We start from the raw sequence: 13,713 nt of genomic DNA, 5'->3' as shown, positions 1-13,713 counted from the left end.
CTACTTTACCAGAAAGCTTAGCAGCTTTGTCTTTTGTTCCATGTACGCAAATGCTATAACATTAAGTCTACCAACCTAAATTTTTATTTACTTTATTTTTTTAAAACACAACTCACTAGTTTTTAACGATAAAGCTCTGCTAATACTGAATTTGTAAGTAAAGCTGCTTTGGTTCAGGCTTTTCAGTTCTGATTTGACCCGCTGAACAGTCCGTTTTCACCAGTATTATTCATTTGTATCCAGAACTCATTGATCAGGTTTTACTGGTATACAGTCTTTGGCACAGCATTATCACTACATCAATTAAAGAGTGTTTTTCCAACCATCGTAAAAACATGTGAAAACGTTTTATTCCATGTACAATAATGTACATAATTTTAAGGTGGTCATTAAAGAGACCAGCAAAAATTAGAGGTATATTTACAGTAGCACACACCACAGTAAACAACCACCATTCACAGACTCAACATTGAGATACTGCTGTTGTGCTTAAGTACAATAACCACAAAGTGATACTTTTATTCTGTTGAAGTCAATCTTAAACAAGTACCTCACGGCTTAGTAAAGAGCATCTTAATCACCAAGAGAGTTAGAGTCAACATTAAGAGTCTCATTGAAGTGCTGTGCCACACAGTCATCATCTTCCTCATCACTATCAGAACTGTCATTATCTTCATTTAATTCATTTTCAGCATCAGCAGCTTCTTCTGCAACTTGTACCGGATTTTCATTTGGTGCCACAAACCCACTGTTGTTAGAGATACTGGCATTTTCCTTGTCCTCAATATACACTTTCTGATGGCACATTGGGCAAGTGTCCTGAATGTACAGCCACTTCCGAAGACAAAGTGCGTGAAAGTAATGGTTGCATGGAGTAATGCGAGCAGAGGTGGTGAACTCATGGTAGCAGATTGCACAGACATCATCTATTTCATGTAACCGACTTCCTTTTACCTCTGGAAGTGAGTTTATTTTCTTAACAGCAGTCCGGCGATTTATAAAAGTCTTCCAGCCATTCTTTGCTTGCAAGTAGATATTGAAGTATGCGTGTAGACACATCATGCAAGCGCGAATCTTGCTTCCTGACTCAAAAACCATTGTGTAAGCTCCATTTCCAAACATGATTACTCCAAATATAAACTCAATAATATTGCCAGTTGAACGAACATAATAGACATAATCATCAAGTTTTTCCCATAGCACATTATAGTAGCCATCAATCATAAACAATATATAAACAGTGATAGAAACTATTACTTTTAGGCAAAGCTCTACACAGAATGCTGTAACTGCAAAAAGCCATGTATTTAGTGCATAGTGGTGCCAGAGGATATAACTGAGCAGAACTGGGAGGATGAAAAGGCAAGCAGAAACAAACAGTACAGGGAAGTGTCTGCGAAACGATGACACATGGGAGGCACTGAGAGACATCAGCACAGGGTCTGTCATTCCATGGATAAAATGCAGGACTGCGGTCAGCAAAAGGCACATATTTCGACTCAAGCGAACTAACCGTTCTTCTGGTTTCAGTCCACTTAAGCCAGTCTGCAGAGCCAAAATGAAAAACAAGACAGGCGCTACAAAACCAAGCCTTTTGTCATCCTCATCAGTTGATCCGATGAAGGCCAAGATACCGAGTCCCAAATAATGCGCTATTGAGGAAATGACGGCACTCATGCCTAGCACAGTTAAAGTAGAGTCACACCCACTTATGATTAGACTGCAAATCAGTTCCCAGCAGTTATCCCATGATATCAAGAAGAATTTTTCTTCTGTATTAGTTTCAGCCATCTTTACAACATATGTTAATACCACAGCTTGTGCTGTAAGTCTCGTTAGCCAGAAGACACGCAGTACAGCTGGAAACCGAATCCTTTTCCATGTATCTTCCATCAATAGCTGTAATCCATAAATGCGATACATGTGCCTCACCAGCAGATAAACATACCGTACCGAATAATAGAACCATTTAATTTTCATAACTAAAATGGCTGTGGTATTTAGTGTGAGAACTAGGCCTGAAATAAAAACTAGTATCTGCCGGATGTTTAAAGGTAATTCAACAACCAAGCCGATTACAGGAATCAGTATATCCAGGATGATGAGTTGAGAGTATATGGACTGCACGTTTAGCAATGTAACATACCCAATTCCAAAGGTAAGCTGAAGGATGGAAAGTGCCATCCATAGCGAAGGTCCTTTATGAGGGAAGATCTGAATTCCGAACGCAGCTGTGTAGTAGGCACTGTAGAAGTTTATGTGCAAAGAAGCATAGTAATTCACCAACACTGAAGTCACAGCCAGCAGAAATGCCGAGGCGATCATATAAAACTTGAAAAGTGCTCTCTGTTGTAAGACCAGAACAACACTGGATACAAAGACACCTAAAAACAGATTGAAATCATTTAGTTCTCAGCAGAAATTCAGCAACAGATGTTAACCTATTAGCTTTGGAGCTACATTTATTTAATGTATCGCTTCCCAATTAGTCACTGGTAACTTTGCATTACCAATGGTACCCTTTTCAGGGAACAGACAAGAGATGACTTAATCTCTGCATTTAATACATCTGTGCACTGCAGCTGCAACGCAAAGCCAATACAAGCATTAAGTCACAATTACTGTTAAGTTCATCTGCCATTTCAGACTATAGCAGTGACAACTCCCAGCCTTTCCGCCTTACTCTCGAAATCGAAGGGTAGACAAGTTCTAAAAGCAGAAAAGAGTTACCAGATACAGCATCATCTTTATAGGCAAAGTTATAAGGAATAAATGATTAAAATTTACCAAGTCTCTTAATTCACTTGAGCAAAGCACTCAACTACAGGTGTCCAAGCTGGGGTACTAAAGGTAACAGTCACCTAAACAGTTTAGCTAAACCCTTTAATGGCAAAAATAGTGAAAAATTGTTGTAGTTTACTGGGGAGAGGGCACTCTTCTTCCAATTCCTTTCAGTTTGCTTTCATTTCTGATAAGGCATCCTGAAACAAAAGTCTCACGGAGACAACCTTCCACAGTATAAAGCTTTTTTTGTACACAGAATCCAAAACTGCACCAATCGCCTCTTTGCCAATGCCAGTGCGAACTTGCGTCTTACTTGTTAGAAGTCAGATTTAGATCTTGAAATTCCTGTTCGCTAAGCTTTCCCTCATACTGACCATGCGCACATCTTGACCACGACTGGGAAGTCTGCACCTTCCTATGAGAAATCCTATCACAGCATCTGTAGCACCTTGGTATTACATTTACGTCCTTGCATTAAATTCCTTCTGCAGTGTAGCTTATGAATTTCATCACTATGTACTACATAGGTAAGGGCTCTGCCCTAACAGGTGTTAAATTAAATGGCACTTATCACTAGATTCACTTCCTTAAAAGTTGTTTTCTTCAGGAAACACACTGCCTTTGTTTTGGGCTTCTCAATCAGCTTCCAGTCCCAACCAGTTTGGAGAGATTTCGATCTCTGCAACTTATATTTGATTGCAAGTTGCTTTCAATCTCTGTACTAAATCTAATGAAATCACAAGTAATCCTCTTTCTACTGGAGGATAGCATCAATCTTTTCTGACGATTGTATTTTAGATTTTTCAAAATCCTCCATAATCAAGTGTTTAAAAAAATATTTTAAGCCATGGTATCTTGATCACAGGAATAAAAAACTTTGCTAAGACTCAGCATTTGATTCCACCAGTAGTGTTGCCAGCTGCTTGTATTAAAAACAAAACAAAATAAACAAACCCAAAACCAAACAAACAAAACCCCCACCCAGCCTGGAGGACTGAGTAAGAAGGGAGAGGGTCAACATGAATCAATAGCAAAAGGCAGACTACAAAAAAGTTATTAATGCACCTTAACAGTATTCCTTGCCAGCAGCATTGGCTGATATAAAAACATTCTCCTTAACTAATCATTAACCTAGTAACCTTGTGAAGTGGACTAAGGAAAAGCCTCAATCAGACTTCAGAAAGTGCCTAGTATCATAGCTCAGTTCTTCCATGAAAAGCTGAATATTTGTTACATACAGCACTTTTTTTTTTTTTTTTTTTAAATAAGCTTGCCAGTTCCACTGCCTTTTCATGCATACCACCATAAACACTTTTGGGAAAGCTAACACTGCTGACAAGTTTGTACCCTTTGTCTTTTCTCACAACACACAGAAAAGGCTCACATGCCTGTAACAAGCTCATTATTTACATAATTCTGATCATTTGAGCCAAATGAGACACATTTTGCACTAAGCAGGCTGCTCTGAAACACGTCTGTTGGCAAAACCTATTTTTCTTCCTTACAGTTGCAGTAAAAGGCCTGTACTTAGATACTATAGGCCATCCTAAAACACTGACATTCCACAGCAAGACACATCCCTAAAAACAGTACTACAATGAGTCAATAGAAAAGCTAGACTTACTGGTTCCTCTAAAGAGGGACTAACATAAGGCAAAGCATTTCTCTGTCAACACTTGCGTGGAGAAGTCATGACCCCTCCCCCCAAAAAAGAACCTTAAAAGACCACAGGAGGTAACTCAGAGCTCAGAAGGGGAGGTGAGCACTCCTCTCCCCTCATCTCCATTTACGTAATTCAGCCCATCTTGCCACGACAAGACTTCCCCTTACCCTGCAAAGTTTTCACCAAACAGTAGATCTGTTCCCGTTTTCCCCTAAGAAATGCTGCAGTTCCTCCTTTGATAAGATTTGCCTCATGCCTCTGTATATACTGCTGCTCATCTTTACTGTCCCTATCTGTGCCAGCCCATCACCAACTGTCTCCAGCATGGCCTTCCAAACACAGCGTTTAATCAAACCACGCACGTTTACTTTTAAAATCGTTTCTTATGTTACAGTGAATCCCTCCCTCTCATTTTTTTTCCTTCAACTCTGGCAATTTGTCAGTATCTTTATAGTAGCACACTACCTAGGATTCAACTTTCAGTCAACTGCAGGGTTTAATTACCTTTACACATATGTATTTTAATCATGTGGAACTGCCAAATTTATCTTTTCCCTAGCCCCACAACCATTCTACTTCCTTCCACACCTTTCTACAGACTACAGTATTTATAGTAACCCTCTCAAAAATCAAGTGTCCTTGCTGAGGAGGGGACTGCTGTCAGAAGTCAACAGTTTCACACTCCTGGGGGTGCTGGTTCTGCGGGAACCCAGACACTTAAAAAGAAACATGCAAAGATACAAAAGGTAAACATCGTATTGGAGACAAAGCAAGGTTAATGAGAAATATTCAAGAAAAATTGCATTGCAGTTGTAGAACTTAGTTCTGTGCTGTGTGTAACTCTCCATAATTGTGTAAAAAATAAGTGATGGAAGAATCAGACCGAGGAATCCTGCAGTTAAGACTTTTTAAAAATGATACAGATCTCTATTAGCATTCTTGAAGAAACTGCAGAGTATTTCAGAACTGTTCAACATCACCCCTGAAAGCTATCCAATCTCCCCAGAGCCACAGTCTCTGTATCTAGAGGACAAGCTCTGCGTTTATGCTATGCTAAATAGTATTGTGCTACAGGGAAAATTTGGATCAGACTTTCAAAGCCTGCAAATGGTAACTAAAAGGGCAACTTCCCCACTATTGAAATACAAAATGATCCAAAAAAAGTATTTCGGTTTATCCTAACAGCAGCAAAAACCCAACCCCGTAATCCTTAAATTCAGATGAGGAAAAAATAGATGCAAAAGCACTCTGTTGTCTGAACCACATGGAAGATCTCTAACATCATCTTTCAGTGGTTACATTTTAATTTTTCTTTAATTTTGGAAAGCCAAGAACCACAGACCACTTCTCTCAAAGTACAAGATAAGTCTCTTGGCATAAACTGTTCCCAAAACTCTTTTGCAGGAGGCAGAGGAGGGATTACCCACTTCTTGCCCCAAACGCTTCCAGAAAAGTAATCATATAAATGCAATCCTGAAAAGCGCCTTAATCTGTTAATCCCAATATCACACACACTTAAGAGAGATAATCGAATAACACATCCACCATTCTCATTTACATGGGATTAATTTCAAGGCACTTCCTACAGCGTCTGGATCATATGATGAAGGACTCGTAAAATTATGTTGGTGAGACAACGCAATGTAATTTAAAAAAAAAAAAAAAAAAAAAAAGACTTATCGGTGGGGACCGCTCTTTGCAATTCCAGAAGTGTGGAACAAAGGGTCAAGAAAATGGGAAGTAGGGAGGAAGAACCCCTCCTCCCCCTCCCAAAGCCGTAGGTACCAGCTGCAAGGGCAGGCAAAGGAAGCAAGTCAGGACCTCCTCAACCTCGCTTCTCACACCAGCAGCAGCTTTCCCAGGCACCCTTTACCTATGGAGAAGCAGCCCAAACGAAGCATCTGCTTTGTTTTGTTACCTTCCCCCTTCGTTCTCCTCCCACCCGCCGTCACGCTATAGGTTATCCTTCACTTTTTCCCCTCTGCTCCTCAACTTCTGCAGTGCCGTCGCCACTACACTTCTCACGGCGTACCTTTCCGTTTAACCTCTCTTCTCAGCTTCCCACCCCAACAGCCATACCACCTATCTCCTTCCTGTTTTTTTTTTTCTACTATAAACATCAAACAAAACACAAAATCAGCATGTCACAGGCCTGCTAAAAAAAAAGCTCTCGCTGTATTTTGGGTTCTCCTTTCCTTCCTGCCTGCCTGCCTCAGGACTCCCGGCTCCAAGACGCAATCCACGATGCGGCATCACTGCACAAGAGTTTGCAGAGCGGGGCTCCCACCTAGCCGAGGCTACGTAAGAACCCCAGGTAACAAGTAATACTGAAAAATGAGAATAATTTCACCTAGTTACACGAGTGATTTTCAGCCTTCATCCCAGGGAAGAAAAAAAAGCTTCAAGACAACCATCGGCGAGTTTCAAGAAACTTCTCTTCCACCTGGGAACCAAATTCCCGGCATTTCCGAACGGCTGCTCCTAACACGAGGGCTCAACACCGTGTTTCAGGAAGACCTCGCTCTACCCGAAGCGCTTTTCGAACAACCCCCCCCCCCCACCGCAGCCCCACACGCCGACTCACACCTTTTCCGCCCAGGAGGGGCCCCGCGCACATGGCGCCCGCCCGTCCCCCGCGGGCCCCAGGCTCGGCTCAGCCGGGCTCCCTGCGCCGCCGCCCGAGGGGCGCAGCCCCGCCGGGTAAAGGCTGAAAGGCGGCTGAAAGGAGACGGCAGGCAGGGGTCGGAGACGGGGCGGGGGGCGAGGAGACAGACAGGCCGCGACAGCGGCAGCCCGGGAGGCGGCGGCGGCGGCGGGCGGGCCGAGGGGACGGGGCAGAGCAGCGGCTGCGAACGAGGCCAGCGGGGGGCAGGCAGCGGCCAGGAGGGGCCCCGCACCGAGGGGGGCGCCGACCCACGCACACCCCCTCCGCCCCCAACCCCCCCACAGAGCGCCGGGCCGGTGGCGAAGGCCGGAGCTGCGAGGCGGGGCGGCAGCCGGCCCGTCCCGCGGCGGGAAGGGAGGGGAGGGGAGGGGAGGGGAAGGTCTGTCTCTCGCTCTCTCCTCACCCAGCAGCCGCAGCAGCGCGCCCAGGAGCGCGGCGCCCAGGGAGCCCCCCGGCAGCGGGGACGAGTTGAAGATGGCGTCGATGAGGAACAGGCTGGGCACCCGCAGCGCGACCTCCAGCCCGGAGCGCAGCCGCGGGCCCAGCCGCAGCCACGGGAGCTGCGGAGGGCCCGGCGTCGCCATCCCCTGAGGGGGGGGTGGGGGGGGCAGGCAGCCCGCCTCTCCCGCCTCTTAAAAAGCGGAGGGGGGGGGGGGGCGGTTGGGGTAAGGGGGGTGGTGGAGGGCGGCCGACCGGCCGGCCGGCGGCCTCGCTACCGCCCCGCGCCCGCCGCCCGACCCGGCCGGGCCCCCCGCCGCGCCGCCGCCGCCTCCATGTTCCTCTGCGCTCCCTCGGCAGCGCCGGCCCCAGCGGGGCCGCGGGGGCGGGGCGGGGCGGGGCCGCGTGGACGTCGCAATGCGCGGCCCCGCCCCCGGCTCCACGAAAGAGGGGAGGCGGCGGGCGGCGCGCGCCACCGCTCTCCCGCCGCCGGCGGGGGAAGGCGGCTCCGCGCGCGCGCCGCCTGAGGCGGCGTCGGTGGTGTCGCTGCGGGGCCGGCGGCCGGTTTTCCCCCCCCGCCCCCAGCCCGAGGGCCCTGGGGGAAGGTGGCGGAGCGGAGCAGCGGGGCCGAAGTCAGCCGGGCTGGCGCTGTCGGGGGCTCGTCTTGCCCTGCCGCGCCGCGCTCCCGGGGAGCTTCGCCCTTCCCCCTCTGGCGTGTCCGCAGAGGCAAAGCGGGGGAAAAAAAAAAAAAAAAAAGCGCGCCATCTGCTATTACATAAAAGGTAAAGTGGGGTTCACTCCTCGTATGCCTAAGAGCACTACTCCACCACAACGAAGACTAAAAAAGCGTGCTTGTTTGGCGGGCCCGGCCCGCCCCGCCGGGAGCCGGTGGCGGTGGGTGTCCCTTCCCCGCCGGCCAGCTCCTCTCTGCCCCGAGGGAAGGTGCCCCCCGCTGCTCCCCGGTGAGTCAAGCTCACCTCGGAGAGCTTTTCGCCAGGGGAGGGTTACTGCAGAATTTCCTTTCGTGTGTGATGCAAAAGCCCTGCCTTACTGGGTGCGTAAGCGTGGATCGGGATCGTATGGAAAAAAAAGGCGTTTTCCTTTGAACTCCTGTTTCCTTCCTCGTGCGCCTTCGCAGAAGCCGCAGAGACGGGGGAACTACTGGAAACTTCCAGCTGACTTGATTTAAAACCAAGCAAACAAAAAACTTAAATGCAAACGTGCAATCAGTGTTAGGCCCTCTGAAACGGGGGCGTTTCCCACCCCATCGCTTGTGCAAACCGCGAGCGGGTGTCAGGCCCGAACTGAACGCGGCTGGCGTGCCCGGCGGCGTCTGCCACGCTGCCGTGTGCTGCCACTGTCCGCCTCCGGCTTCACCTGCCACGGCTCAGCCTCTTCGTGAGCCTGGCTAGGTCGTGGCTTAAGCCTTGGAAATCTTCAGGTCGTTGCCAAAGGATCTTGGATCAGGCAACAACAGCATTGCGTAGGAACTTTCCTAAGCGCTGCCCCACTAACAAAGCCAGAAACGTTGCCAGATTGCTAAAGGATTGTATTACAAAATCCACGGACACGGACAAAGTGCATGTTTTAATCACATGCTGAAAGGCATAACTCTGACCCAGTAAGTATCCCCATGCCAGACAACAGAGGTTAGGCTTTAAAATGTGTTTATTTTACTTGGGTTTGAAGATGGCTGAATCACAGTGATTCAGGCTTGCCTGGATAATTTTACTCCTCAACTAAGTATGAAGCTGCTGAATATAAATAAAAGTATTCGGTCTGAAATGAAAAGCAATGTAAATCAAGCAGATCTGGGTACTTGATAATGCTCAATAATGCGCATGAAAATATTTATATGAGGTGCAATTTCAAGAAATCAACAACTTGAAACACCGTTTATGGAAATGGGATTCCCTGCCCTCCCGAGGCCCTTCCAGCTTCATTAAATATCCTCATCAGTAAAGAGGATCTCAAGTCTATTTTTGCAACGCAGGCTTCAGGATCAGAGGCAACGCTGTAGTACTTATTTATATTGCTTTAAGGACACATGGATTAAATGGAATCCATTAAATGGATTTTCAGGTTTAAATAACGTGCATTTACAGGCATATTTTACAGATGTTATTTAGGCATGTAAGTACAGTCATGCGTATCTGCAAATCATTTTGTGCATAAACAGTTCCAGCTTGCAAATATTCCAGAAATCCTAGTGTTAGTAAAGCGTATCAGATCAAATTCATACATTTTTTACGTGCGTTCTTCAGAAGACTTGTTGCAGTGTGTAAGACTCGTACTTTTCATTTCAGTTAAAAAAAAAAATCTAAACTTGATTATCATACCTACAATATGTAGGAAGATGACACCTACTGGATATTTTTCATTTTGCAATTTGTACTGCATAGTTTCAAAAGTGGAATAATAAACCAAAGTCAACTTTGTTATGCAAGCATAACTACTGAATTCACTTCAGTTATATATACAAATTCAGGAAAATTTGTCGTATTATATCTAGGGTTAAATGTAGTCTCCACTTCTTTGTAAATCTGGGGGTGAAATCCTATTCTAAGTAAATTCATATTAATACTTGTACAAAAAAAAGTTTTCTTAGTTGGGGACTTCTGCAATTTTTTTTTCCACAAGCTAACATACAAATTAAGCCTTTATTATATTATTTATATCCTTTATTTGTCTACATAGATTAACTGTTAAGGGCAAATAGTCCTGAACTCCAAGGTGAAGGTTGTTCATGTGTCGTTGTGGCTGCGTGTACCTGACTTGGTAAACGTGTCGAGTGTCAAGCCTACACCCCATGACAAGGCAGTGCAGAAGAACATGCCCTAGGGAGCTGTTTCGTAATAAATAAGAACTTAACACTCGAAAATGCTTTCCGAATAATTTAATACACCTCCTGTATCAGGCTATGAGTCAGAAAGTCGCAGATCAATTTATTTCAATAACAAATATAAGTCACTGGAATTCTTTGGCATTCTGTACGGCATGTGGCAGGAGGTTGGGGGTTTGCTCTCAGTCATGTAAAAATTATTTTGGGGATTTTTTTGACAGCTCAGAGTGGTCAAAATTCATACAATTTTTTCAAAAGCTGTTAACATTTTTCAATTTTGAGATTTTTAGAACCACAGGAACTGCATAAATACAAATTATAAAGTGCAGCATCTGATGGTTTCGTTGAACTACAGCTGTGTAACTAGCATGCACTGAAATAACGGGACATAAAGCAATCTTTTTTACCTTACGGAATGGTAGAGCTGCGTATTTTCTATACCAGTCTGCTGAGGCCATGTTTAGGGTCTGTGCCCATATAGGATGGCCACATCTAAAACCACTTTTTTGGCAAAACAACTTTTGAGTTTTTAAAACTCCTCCTTTTCCTTAATTGCTCTCATGAGCCCTTCAACCCAAAGGCTTGACTGGATTAGCACCAATGCTTACATCAGATACTACCAAATCACATGGTCTTGCAAAAATCCAATTTTTATAAGTGAAAAGAATAAAAATGCAGGGAAGGTTTTAGAGTACTGGGTTTTTTTCTAACTACAAGATCCTGAAAAGCTTTAAATGCACACGATTATCTTTGCCTTGGAATACCACATGTAGATTTAGCTTGATACAATAACAATAAATTTTGTAAGTATGAAAACAGTTGGCTGCCAAGAAAAACAGTGCAAAATGTGCATGTCAAAAATTGGTTTTAGGTTGCAATGAACGTAGCAATATATTAACTATTTCCGAATTTCATTTCTCCTTCCTAGATACCTTTTGCGGTGAATTACCCAGTATCATTGTGCATTCTTTATAGAAGAATAAAGCTCTGTACAGGCTATCTTTCATTTTGTCATAGCAGCTTTTTCATTACAACCAGTAAGGATGTCTGTATTTTGGACTGAAACAAAAACCAAGAGTCATGAAAGGAACCTAAAGGGGATTTTCTTCTCCTAGGATGATATTCTGGCATAAAAGAGACCAATCGGCATTTTTTTAAAAGCCAAATATCAGTGTTTTTATTAACGTAAGGCTTTGGTGGATTCAGCATTTGGGTGACCCCCAGTTGTGCCTTGGTGAAGCTGCTCATTACCTCCTGCGGAGGACAGCTTGTGTCATCAGTTCTGCCTGCCTGAACGCAGTGTTCACGGCTTTGTCAGTGTGTGCGCTACTAATGAGAATGAATTGCCAGCTAATGCAGATAGATGTGTTGACTTTCCTACGTATAACTTGTTGTTCTGCAGTTCAGTATAGATAGACTTTCGTATGTGATACTTCCAATGTGGTACTTGCAAAATATTTAAAGACTAACGTATTACTACTTAAGGTTCAATGGAAACAATTTACGCTCACATGACTGGTTTTAATACTACAATTAAAGACATCGGTAGCCTTTACCCAAGAATAGTTTGCATCTGTGTCTTCTTCTGAAGAGAAAAAGAGCAAATCAAGATAACATTTGAAAACCTAAGGTAAAACCTGTAAATGTTGTTATTGACACAGGGACCTTTTCAATATATTAAGAATTTCCTTATAAGAGTTAATGTGTTTAAGATTAGTCATTTTATTAAGTTTGGGTTTTATTCCTTCCCTACAGCTAAATACCATGAGCTTAGATAGCATTTCTTAAAAGAAGCTAAGAAGGCAGAAAGCAATTTACTCACAGTAAATATTTGACAAAATAAATTGTAATAACTTGTTTGTGTGAAAGATCAATTTTGATTTCAGATCTGCATGAAGTGACAATGTCTGTAACACATGAGCACTCATTCTCTTTCCCTTTCCCTCAATGGAGGACGGTGGTTTTATGCTTGTTACTTGAAGAGAATGCTCACTTGGAAAGTTCCAAATGCCCGGAAGAGTTTTCTGTCTTGACAAAGCAAGGCATGCGCTGGAGAGTAAAAACACAAGGATGAGTCTTGGGTCATCTCTGACAGGAGACAAGACTTACTTACAAGTGGATCATGTGCATGAGGAAAATCTCTTAGTTCTGTAAGTTTCCCCATATTCTTTTAATGACAAACTTTCTCATTATCTTTAAAGAGATGATTGTGAAGAAATGCATTAGGCCTTGCTGTTCATGGCTTTACAGTTTTCTGTAAAACTGTCCAGAGAAAGAGCCTTTGGGTTTTGTCTCCTGTGAAAAAAGGCTGGTAAGAGAACGAATTGTATTAACAGTTGCTCACTGGCATATTTATCTCATTTCCTAACTATGACCAGCATACTTAGCAGGGAAACAAGAAAAGGAAGAGACGCGGATTATGTCTGAGGACTGCACCCCCCTTCCTGGTGTCTCTCTGGCTACCAGAGAGGTGTACCGCCCGCCACGGACCTCTTCTCTCCGAGAGGACGGCAGAGGTGGACAACGCCGGCCGGTTGCCAGCCAGAGCTCTGCTGCCCAGCTCCTGCCCGAGGTGCCGTGCCGAAGGCAGCACTCACTTCTGGCTTTCTTGGCTCCGGTTCTCCTCTGTGCTGGGGCCTTTGGGAAATGCACCACTGAAGATCGCTCCTCCCTGATCCTTCGCCTACACTGGTTTTGTTGTTGTTGTTTTGTTTTCCAAGGACGACATGGAGAAATGTCTGTCTTTCACAACTCGCCACACACACACACATTGTGGCTTCTGCTGCAGAGGTTTGCCTTCTTTTCCAGAGCTGCTAACTATGTATTTCAGACCTGATTTAAAGACTTGACTAAGCAAGCAAAAAGAAAAAATTAATAAAGCTCCTTTCTTTTATTATTGCCAAGTATGCCTTTTTCTCCTGCCATGATTTTTGATTGTCTGAGTGCATCTTTTTGAGACAGGCAATATAATGTGCTTGCCTGTTGGGTATCATACCCTTTCCTAACAGTTTTCCCAGCGCCACCCCCCAATCCTGTTACTAATCCATAGTAGAAAAGGCAGCGTGCTTTACTACAAATTACATACTCAGTAAAAATAACTGTGGAATGTTAAAAGTAGTGAAATATATTTACAGTATCTTTTATTTACAGAGCAGATGCTAGAAATTTGTCCTAGGAATTGATATTCAGTATTTTTGTGGATTTTAATATTAGTTTTTGTTCTGTAGCTGTTCTTGACTATTACTTCTTGTGAGCTCAATATCTATTTGTTCAAAGAAAAATGTGTCTTTGCTAAAACAGGTGGGAAGTTGGAAAAGCCTG

At 44.3% G+C, this 13,713-nt stretch overlaps 1 protein-coding gene across 7 annotated transcripts in view; it reads right to left on the bottom strand.

Moving 5' to 3' along the window:
* Positions 1 to 328: 328 nt before the first annotated feature.
* Positions 329 to 13,713, bottom strand: part of RNF139 (ring finger protein 139) — a 40,878-nt gene continuing 27,493 nt past the window's right edge. For 5 of the 7 annotated variants that reach the window (XM_069780037.1, XM_069780040.1, XM_069780041.1 and 2 more), the window contains one exon: positions 329 to 2,384. In XM_069780037.1, the coding sequence (XP_069636138.1) occupies positions 574 to 2,325 (1,752 nt within the window). In that variant the 5' untranslated portion in view covers positions 2,326 to 2,384 and the 3' untranslated portion in view covers positions 329 to 573. Of the gene's footprint in view, positions 2,385 to 6,797; positions 6,985 to 7,515; positions 7,906 to 13,713 lie in introns of those variants that run through there. The other 2 variants (XM_069780036.1, XM_009918224.2) reach the window with 2 other exon arrangements.

Source organism: Haliaeetus albicilla, chromosome 3 (genome assembly GCF_947461875.1).
Source record: "Haliaeetus albicilla chromosome 3, bHalAlb1.1, whole genome shotgun sequence".
Lineage (NCBI taxonomy): Eukaryota > Metazoa > Chordata > Aves > Accipitriformes > Accipitridae > Haliaeetus > Haliaeetus albicilla.
Note: the sequence above shows the minus strand (reverse complement) of the source record. Positions and strands in the feature narration are given on the sequence as shown.